Source organism: Nuphar pumila, chromosome 5 (genome assembly GCF_984573655.1).
Source record: "Nuphar pumila chromosome 5, dmNupPumi1.hap1.1, whole genome shotgun sequence".
NCBI lineage: Eukaryota > Viridiplantae > Streptophyta > Magnoliopsida > Nymphaeales > Nymphaeaceae > Nuphar > Nuphar pumila.
In genome coordinates, this window is record NC_143253.1 from 5,229,182 (window position 1) to 5,240,354 (window position 11,173).

General features: G+C 41.1%; 1 protein-coding gene across 1 annotated transcript; it reads right to left on the minus strand.

Moving 5' to 3' along the window:
* Nucleotides 1–4,670: 4,670 nt before the first annotated feature.
* LOC149836563 (uncharacterized) lies at nucleotides 4,671–5,971 on the minus strand. Its single transcript, XM_090006946.1, has 2 exons — nucleotides 5,750–5,971; nucleotides 4,671–4,927 (listed from the first exon to the last, which is right to left on the minus strand). The coding sequence occupies exons 1-2, from the start codon at nucleotides 5,969–5,971 to the stop codon at nucleotides 4,841–4,843; spliced, it is 309 nt and encodes a 102-aa protein (XP_089863072.1). The 3' UTR covers nucleotides 4,671–4,840.
* Between the last annotated feature and the right edge of the window lie 5,202 nt (nucleotides 5,972–11,173).

Here is an 11,173-nt window from a genome sequence, read left to right on the forward strand (position 1 = left end):
GGGAATTCATGCCAAGCAAGGCAGTACCCCATCACAAACCTGAGATTGGGGTCCGAACAATCATTTTTCGCCGCATATGAAAGTACATTGAGTAGATAAGGCGGGCCACCTCAATAAGCAAGTGGGCATATTGAAAGAAATATTATTTTAATTTGTTTCCTTGCTTTAAAAAGATAAAGAATGCTAAAAGGATGAAAAGGGGAAGTTCCTTGATGCGGCCAGTACACCTGATTGACTTTAGGCATTGCATGAGATGCGAAGTGCAAAAAAACAATAATAATAATAAAAAAGAACACCTTTCTGTCTATATGGACATTTAAAATTATTCAAGGCCTGACTTATGGAATTTGCAACCAACTACTCCAAACGCGAGATTGATTATTGAATAGTTAGCCTCCCATCTTTCCAATTTCTTTCTTGCCCTTTTCTTGGCTGAAATAGATATTAGTTTATTCCTCCTTGTAAGATGTACAGTTGTGACTTTTTTAACAGAAAAAAAAACATTATTATGGTTAGAACGTCCCTTTACAGGCACAGATTTGTCAAATTGTCACTAGCCCTATTTCGATGTTTTGCAGTGTAAACTTTACTCCTACCCACTGAGGATAGTTTTTCATTGGCTTCGACCTTACGGCAAAGGAAATGCATCCGTCAAACTCGCAACTTTCTTTAACTTGAGTACCTTAAGCCGACCCACCTAGCGTGTGCAGAGCCCTTGTGCACTATACAGCTGCAATTTTAAATTATATACATAGTGATTACACTGATCGGAGGTGAGCAATCACTTCATAATCCTTTCAAATAAAGCCAATTAATCCCTTTACATGATATTTTGACAAAGGAAAAAAGAATTATGTGAAAGGAGGCCAAAGAAAATAGCTGTCAGGGGTAATTCATGTTGTTTACTTAAAGTCAATATTCATCTTCTATACTTAGACCATCTTACCATGTAGAAAATGATAGAGGAAAAGCCTGTTACCATGTAGAAAATGATAGAGGAAAAGCCTGTCAAAATGATTGCCCCATGCAGATGGGGCAATTAATCTTGATCATCCTGATCATGGCAAATCCTAAATGCTCTTCTACTGATTTGAGATAATGGGATTTGTATGTTCCTAATACATTCTGTTGATTCAAGAAATAGTCCAAAGAACTTGGTGAAGATCAATTCCGCATGCACCAAAAAATAATAAAGTGCAAGAAATATCATTTGAAACATATCCCTTTTTTCACATTCTTTTCACTGTTATGATCTAATTCCCTATAAATGGCTAAAGATAGCCAAAATACCCTTGTAAAAAAAATTTATATGATGAGGAACCCTCACTGAGAACCGGGCCACCCACACACCCATACCCTTGTAATTATGGAGACCAAAACCAAAGTACAGAACCCTAACCAAAGGGGGGGGTTGCTGGCGTGGTTGGTAGGAGCTGTCAGTGCACGTCTCCTTGTGGTTGGACATTGCAGGTTCAAACCCCAGTGGTACGTTGAATAATAACTGGTGGGGGTCTGCCTAACCCCAGTTTGCCTTTCAAAAAAGAAAAAATTACAGCACCGTTCAATATTCATTGCCTACCTTGAATTCTTGGTGCAGGCAAATGGCAGGGCAATTCTCCTTTGGCAGAAGGATGATGGTGGTGTGGAAGGAGGGCTCTACACGTCTCTCTCCGGCTGCCAAAGGAGGATTGCACTGTCATTGACCCATGCACATCTCACACATGCAGGTGAATCTGCTAGCTACATGAGTGGTGGCTAGTGCTTGGTCTTGCTTTGAGGAATGGAACGAGTTTTTATACATGGAGAGGATGGGACGTTGGGGTGTGAATATAGGGATATGCTGGCGAAGTGAGGAGCATATGCTGTAGCACAATCCTCCTGCCTTCACTTTTGGGATTCTAGAGAGAGAGACCCTGAGCCCCTCCTACGACTTTTAATGGATTGGATGTTCGATCCAATTACCAATCTGTTATGATGCACCCTGTCTGCCAAGTTAAAAGTAGATAAATTATAGTTGGGTCTGGGTTTGGGTAGAAAGTACAATGCTCATCACTTGATCCCTCCTGAATTTCTCTGCTGCTTTAATGAATACCTTTTCTTTCAGGAAGCAGATCAGGTCATGCTGAACATGAGCGTTTTGCTCATGCCAACATCCTAGCCGTCTGTTTGCATTTTGGATGAATGCCACTTAACATATAAGTGTTCCGTTGACTTTTTAACTTTTCAAAATACAAAACGGACGGCCACGATGTTGGCATGAGCCAAAAAGCTCATGTTCAGCATGATCTGATCTGCTTCCCTGGATCTTGCCGTTCTCCATTGTCTTTTGTCCTTCTATATATATATAGAGAGAGAGAGGGGCAAGGTTGTTAAATGTACGCCTCTCACAACTGGTATGGAAGTGAAGCGGTGGGAGGGGAGGCAGGGAGCGGCGGAGGAGCAGTTGGCCGGCACGTGGCGATGGATCCACTGGCACTTGGGGTTAACACAGCCGACGAATCGGGCGGAGGAGGAAGACTTGGGGATGAAGGAGGGGGTTCTGGAGGTTGATGAGGGGCAATTTGCGCATCACAGCGTGTGCCTCGCCTCTAAGGCATACGCTTCAGGTACTGAGGCGTAAGCCTCTCACAACACTGGAGAGGGGGGCAGGTTGTATGCACCCCCCCCCACACACACACCCCCCCCCACACACACACAACATGCGACCCACGAGTTCGGGAGGATATCTTGGGACCCATGATATTCCTCTGTACACACCCAAACAGCCGAATGAGCGCCAACGTGGTGCTCATTCGGACCCCGAACACGCCCCCCACCCCAAGCGTGTTCCGGGGAGAACACACAACCTGCTCGAGAGAGAGTGAGAGAGGGGGTTACGTGTTGTGGGAATTGGGATAAAGAGCATCCGACAAAAGTTCAAAAAGAATTACATAATCACCTAGTTAGTGACGGGCTCTGTGACAAATATCGTGAGATTTATAAAAATCTCGCCGATATATCCCAAGAAATTGCCTGAAAGTTTAAAACGGCAATTTCTCTCGAGATTTTCATGCGATATTTATATTTTTAAAAGATATTTATCGTGAAAACCCCTGAGAGATTTTTATTTTTAAATGTGTTATATTTATATTTTCTTATAATATATATATATATATATATATATATTTTTATTCTCAAGATTTTGCCAAAAAAATGCAAGATTTATGAAAATTTTCAAAATCTCTCGAGTTTTTTGCCTGTCGAGATTTTGCCGTTTTTAACTTTGTGTCACTATGGTGACGCGGTAATTTTTCATAAAACTAAAACACTTAAAAACAAATTCGAAAATGTCTTGTAACCCACCGTAAATAGCTGTCATTTTTAAATTGCCAAAAAGCTGAAGTATTTTTGTACCTTAATTACCCTCATTCTTCGTGTATATATATATATATATATATATATATATAGATAGAGAGAGAGAGAGAGAGAGAGAGAGAGAGATTCATAAATGTTTGTCGTCAGTGTTGTATCAATAGAAAACATGAGGCATCTTAGCTTATTTGGCCAACAGAAGTGACGTGAAAAAAAATAGACTAGTATGTCAACAATTCTAGCTCCCAAGCTGTACCTTGGCAAAACAAAGATTGCCAAATTTTCCAAATCCCACATCACCTAGCTCATTATATCTCCAGACCATTCTGACAATTAAGTTTCGTTCTCAGGAAAATCTTGGCAGGCGAAAACATCTCTCTTGATATCATGAAACTTTTGCTCTTCTCAAGAAAATACCAACAAAAAGAAAATATAAAAGATATAGATAAAATATAACTAGCTAGTATGAAAATACCACAGAAGCTGTTTTTTGGTTTTTTTCAATATCATATTGGACTTCAAAATATTGTGACATTTTGAAAATATTCACAGCATGACATAGCTCCAACCCGTAGTAAAACTAACTGGTGAAATAGTGAGAGATGAGGGATCGAAGGTGATGAGGTTCATGAAGTTGAGGAATAAAGATAAAGCTGACATGTTTGGTGAAGACAATGGGCAGGAATTGTACTGTAAATATGCGCTTACATGGGGCCATGAAGGGCAAGTGCACTCCTATATATACGTGAGAGAGCTTTAAACCTTTAACTGTTTAACAAAGCAAATGCAGAGAGTTAAATGTGCAAGGCAAGAATTACAGGGCACTTCTTCTTTGGCAGTCAGTCACCCTGCTAATGCAGTATAGCAGTTCTTATGCCTGCAAACGAGTCGGCGACCCTACTGCCAAAGGAGAATTGTCCAGCCACTACAACAGAGCAGTAGATTAGCGACGACCACCTTTCGTCGCTAATCCGTCGCTAATCCGTCGCTAACCATGTTAGCGACGGATTAGCGACAACGCGGCGACAGTATGCTTACGTCGCGAATATTTCGACGCTAACTGGCGACGGAATTATTCCGTCGCCAAGTCCGTCGCTAATTGCGACGGAATAACGAGCGCTATATTCCGTCGCCAATCCGCCGGTACTAAACGGCGACCACGGCATGGCGACGGATTTAATTCCGTCGCTAAGCCGTCGCTAGATTAATATGAATAGCGACGGAATCATCCGTCGCTAATCCGTCGCAAAAACGAAAAAAAATCAAAAAAAATTTATTTAAAAATTAATTACGGAGAACTGTACAATTTATATTTCCTGTACAATTTATATTTCCTGTAAATAAAAAACAAACCACACAAAAAAATTCATATAACAAGTATCTATAATAATTAATCGTTCCACCTTAAAACTAAGAAGTTTAATTATTTACAATTCAACAATTACAATTAGGAAAAATAAAAAAAATAGAACTTCTTCAACACAGTCCTCTAATCATCGCCAAGATTTTGTGCGTCTTCTTGTTCATTGTCTTTATCTGTCCCTTCAGCTCCACTACCCTGATTATCGCTAGCAGCCTACACAAGAAAAGAACAGTCAGTATTGATAAACAAAATATAATGAAATAAATTACACACTATATGTGATTCTATCATGTGCTCATGTGTGATCTAAGGCAATAAAAAAACTCTATATGTGATTCTATCATGCTCATATGTGTGCTAAGGCAGTCAAAAAATTGAATATGTGATTATAGCATGTTCATATGTGTTCTAAGGCATATAAAAAAACTCTATATGTGATTCTACCATGCTCAGATGTGCTTTAAGGCAAGCAAAAAACTATATATGTGATTCGATCATGCTCGTATGTGTGCTAAGGCAGTAAAAAAATTGAATATGTGAATATAGCATGCTCATATGTGCTCTAAGGCAAGCAAAGCCAAAAAATTTATATGTGATTCTATCATAAATGATATATAACATGTTCATATGTGTTCTAAGGCAGTTAAAAAACTCTATATGTTATTATAGCATGTTCATATGTGTGCTAAGGCAGTCAAAAAACAGAATATGTGATTATAATATGCTCATATGTGTTCTTAGGCAGTAAAAAAACTGAATATGTGATTATAGCATGCTTATGTGTTCTAATGCAATCAAAAAAACTTTATATGTGATTCTATCATGCTCATATGTGCTCTAAGACAGACAAAAAGTTAAATATATATATATGTGATTCTATCATGCTCATATGTGTGCTAAGGCAGTAAAAAAATTGAATATGTGATTATAGCATGTTCATATGTGTTCTAAGGCATCTAGAAAAACTCTATATGTGATTCTACCATGCTCAGATGTGCTTTAAGATAGTCAAAAAAACTATATATGTGATTATACCTGAGAGGGACCTGGAATCGAAGATCCCCTATCCTGAACAGCGGCCTTGATCTCATTTCGGAGAAAGGGGGCGACGGTGTATTGGAAGTAGTTATTCAGTGATTCATTAATGATCTCGCGTACATCATCACCGGAAAGAATAGTCGGCTGCTTGGAGCTTATGTCGGCGCAAGAAGTTGGTGAGCCGTAACTGGAAGAACCAATAACTGGTGAAGTGTTCATATTACTCCCAAACCCGAACACGCGACCTTTTTTGGGTTCACCTGCTGCAGTCACCCATGCTGTAGGATCAAATGATGGATGCTGAGTAGCGTCTTCACCATATCGCTCTACCATTTGTTGCTCATATGCCTCCTACAAAATAATGTTTAAAGTATTCATTAATAATTAATGATAACATTATGATGACTTGCATATATATTGCAATGATTATTAATAGAATTAATACATACCGTTGTCGTTCTCGCCTTCTCTGATACGAAGACTCCCGTGGTCTTCCGTTTATGTGTTTCTACAAACACATCCTTATATGGTACACTGCCTCCTTTTTCTGCTTCCTGCGAAGTTAAATGAGAAAAGATTTAGTACACAAATTTGCAACTATACTTATAAAATTAATATTATATATTGATGAGTTACCATTTTCTTTAGGTGGCTCCCAAATGTCTTAGATCCACCTGTGTGTAGATGGGCTTCGGGCATCTTCGATCGATTTTGTGAAGCCTTCGCAGAGCGATTTTTAAATGCATCTCCCGCCCACATATCGCACATTTCATCCCAGTAATCTCTCCTGATAGTAATAGGACCATGGCCCTTCCACAGTAATGGATCATCTACTACGCCAGATGCTTTTTTTGCTGCAGTCTTCATAGTGTGCAGCATGTCTGCAAATCGATTAGCAGCCACCTTCTGCCACACCTTCCTTGCATCATTTTCTTCCACCGTAGTTGCAAAGCGATTCGAAGCCTACAAATATTTTCAGAAAGTTAGTAGACATTGCTTAAATAAATTAAATATGAAACACATTAACTATGAGGAACAACTGTATACCATGAATGAGGACCACAATCTGTCTAATACCTCCTTTGGGTACTCTTTCCATTGAGCAACTGGTCCTGGTAGATGTTGAAGAAGTGAATTCCTAATCTCCCGTACTACTTCTTGTGGCTCAAACCTCGTGCTGCACATGAATTGTTACACAGTAAATATCAATATAAAATATTTAAAAGATATGCAATAATTGAAAACAAAATACTTACGGTCGATTATCGATATACACTATTCGAATGAGTCTTCTTGTGCCAGCCTGTGAAGACCCTGTTTCCTGTGTTGGCTGTTGACTTGTGCGATCAACTGGTGTAGGTGGGTCGTATACAGGCGCAACATCATCTGTAAAAAAATACACAGCAAGGCTTCCTTCCATGCCTCAATCTAAAAGCTGTAGAAATCGACGATGGCAATCAAACCAGCAAGGCTTCCTTCCATGCCTCAATCTAAAAGCTTTGGAATCCTCCATGCAGTACGGACAAGCCAACCTCCCATGTGTGCTCCAACCAGATAACATACCATATGCAGGGAAGTCACTGATTGTCCATAGAACAGCGGCCTTCATGTTGAAATTTTGTTTTTTGTGGGCATCATACGTGGTAACACCGTCATCCCACAGTACTTTTAATTCATCAATCAATGGCCTTAGATATACATCAAGATTTTGGCCAGGTGAGGTCGGACCAGGGATCAACAGAGACAAGAAAAGATTTAGACGTTTCATACACAAGCTTGGTGGAAGGTTGTATGGAGTTACAAATACTGGCCAGCATGAGTATGGAGTTGATCTACCCCCAAATGGATTAAATCCATCTGTACATAGACCGAGTCTAACATTTCGCACTTCCATTGCGAAGTTCTGATGAGTACGATCAAAGTGCTTCCAAGCTTCAGCGTCAACAGGATGCGTGATCTTGTTTTCATCGTGTCGAACTTTATTTGCATGCCATCTCATGTGTTTAGCTGTCTTTGAAGACATATACAATCGCTGCAATCTAGGAGTGATAGGAAAGTAGCGGAGCGACTTGTATGAAACTTCCTTTGATCTCGTGCTACCATTGCCTCTTGTCTTTGGCTTGAACCGAGGATGCCCACATGACGGGCATGATATGTCATTTTCCTGCTCCTTGAAATACAACATGCAGTGATTTGGACAAGCATCAATCTTTTTGTAACCCATACCTAGAGCGTTGACCATAACTTTCGCACGATAGAAATTTTGTGGCAATTTCTCATCTTTAGGCAACATACTCTTCACAATCATGCACAAACGGTCAAAACATGATTGACTCAAATTATACTCGGACTTCAAATTCATTAGTTGAAGAACTGCAAACAAGATAGTGTGACTCTCACAACCGTTCCAAAGTGGCTCATCAGCATCTTTAAGTAAATCATAAAATCTACTAGCTGCATCGTTTGGTGATTCTTCATCTACGACAGTTCTTACATCACTAGAACTCATAGCAGAACCCAGTTCTGTTCCTGCAGCATCAAATATCAAATTCGTATATGGATTATCGTGCACCACATTCACCCGTGCATCAAAATCGTTTCTAAATTCTTCTCCATGAAACGCCCAGTTCTGATAATCACTCACAAAACCCTTCCTGTATAGGTGATGTCTAACGCCATGAGGTTCTACAAATCGATTATTCTTACAAATCTTGCAGGGACACCTAATCCGACCTGTGGGATCTACCGTACTGACACTCGCCGTTGCAAATTCAATAAAACTATCGACACCATCCATATATTCATGCGATAACTCATTGTCCACTATCCTACGGTACATCCATTCACGGTTTGCAGTCATTCTGTCGTATGATGTTACGAATAGTATCCTAACGAATTAAGAAAAAAACAATCAGAATGCGACGATGAAGAAAATATCAAATTTATCATGCAATATACTATGTCAAACAATAACAAGAATTTTGATGCATGCATTGATAACTTAATATTTTCATGTGCAAACTATTAATGACATGATACAATCATTTGAAGCATGCTTTTATTATAAAATTTCACATGGAAGTCAAAATCAAATTGAAAGTAACTACATGCAAGCATGGATACAATTACATCAAACATTGCAATACATCATAATCATTCATATCAAATAAATGGCAAACATGTACCTGCAGCAAACACACTTCAATATCTCACTAACTACTACCATGCTTAGCATGGACTCCGTACTCCAAAAATAAGAACACTTCCATATTTCTACATTAAAATCATGCTCAGCATGATCTCCGAACTCCAACAAAGCAGTCCTAGATATCAACAACTAAGTGAGTGTGTGAACAATAAAGTGCTGCATTCAATAAATTAAATAACATGTGATACGTTTGCATCACTTACTCACCACGGGTATTTACCCGATTTGCATTGTTTTTGTCATTTACTTACCACAGGTGGCCGAGCACGAGTTGGTTCCGTTGAAAAATCTGCACAAAAACAAAACAAATTAAGTAACAAACTAACTAATCATGAAACAAGATGAAACACTAACTAAAAAAATCGGGTATTTCTCTCAAGGTACGGGCATTTTCTTATGTGAAACGTTTGAGAAATCGGGTAGAGGTAGGATTTCCATGCATGTTTTGATGGAAATCCATGGCGAATCAGTGGATCTACGAATCCACTATGTTATATTGATATTTTTCCTTGTTTTTCATTTTTTTTTTCAAAAAGAAATCCATGGCACGATCGATGTGGTATGGGTGTCGGCTGACAGACCAGCCGAAGTCAAGCCGTGAACCCTCGTTGTTGGCCCAGCCGAGTGATCGGCTGGGTATGATCCCTTTATTTCAAAAAAAAAAATCTTTTTATTCACGTTGGTGGCTGTTGGCTGGCTGGCAGCCAGCCGAGTAGCACTCGGCTGACTGCCAGCAAGCTGGCAGGTGCGCCAGGCCCAGCACCCAGTCGGCTGGGTGCTAGGCGAGCCTATGACAGGGCCATAGCCGGCCCAGCCGACAAAAATTCTTTTCAAAACAGGGAAGGGGGTTAAACCCCCTGCCGGAAAGGCAGTTCCGGCATGGGGGGTTGACCCCCTGCCGTGCCTTTACGGCAGGGGGGTCGACCCCCCATGCGTTTCCGGCAGGGGGTCGACCCCCCATGCCTTTCCGACAGGGGGTCGACCCCCCTTGCCGGAAACGCAGGGGGTCGACCCCCCCTGCCGGAAAGCACGGCAGGGGGTTAAACCCCCTCCGTTTCCGGCAGGGAAGGGGCGTACCCCCTGCGTTTAGAAGAAGAAGAAGAAGAAGAAGAAGAAGAAGAAGAAGAAGAACCTGCGCTTCGCCGGACGGTGGCGGGAGGTTGACGGGGAGCGGCAGCTGGCGAGCGCCGGCTGGCGAGCGGTGGACGGGGAGCGGCGGTGGCCGGACGGTGGCGAGGGCCGACGGGCGGCGGGAGGGTGCAGTACAGCGAAACAGGGAAAAGAGAAAGAGGGATGGGATTAGGGATTTACGCGACATTTAGCGACGGCTTAGCGACGGAAAAATTTCGTCGCGAAGCCGTCGCGAAACCCAAATACCAAAAAAGCGACAGAATATATTCTGTCGCTACTCCATCGCTAATTAGCGACGGAGTAGCGACGACAGAGTTCCCTCTCTAAATCCGTCACTAAAATGGTGTTCTTGTAATCAAAAGTAGCGACAAAAACATGCAGTCGCTAATCCGTCGCTAAGTAGCGACAGATTAGCGATAAAAGTCGTTTCCTCGCTAATCCGTCGCAAATTAGCGACAGATTCTATCTCTAGCTAATCTGTCGCTAAGTAGCGACGGGAAAAATCCGTCGCTAATTTCCGTCGCTAATTAACAATTTTCTTGTAGTGAGCGTTCTTGCGCACAATTGGTTCGTGGTATGAAAGGGAGCTCCATATTATTGTGCAGTTGATTTTATATTCAGCCTTTGCAGGTATATTTGATTGTGTGTGTGTGCAAGCATGTGTGTGTGTGCGCGCATGCATGCGTGCATGTATTTGTGATTTACTATAATGTCACTCATCTTTTTATTGCATTAGTGATGCAGGAATTGAAAAGTGACCATTTGCATGTGTATATATATGCATGTGTTTGTGTTTGCATGTAGGGTATTAAAAACCCTTGAAGTTCTTCCTCCCCATTAAGGAGTACACCCAGCTTCGACCTCATACCAAGAGATGCCCTCAGAGGGTTTTGAACCATGGCCGCCTCATGTCAAATGACAAGCTAAGGTCGTCCCTAACCAGGAAAGTGGAGTTCTCATAGGCGAGAATTGTTTGTACTTAGTTTGCAAGAAAATATCGACCTCTAGGTTGAGGTCAAACTTGGCTCGAGCCTACTAGCCAGCCATGCTTGAGATGGATTCATATTTCTCGTGAGCTTTAT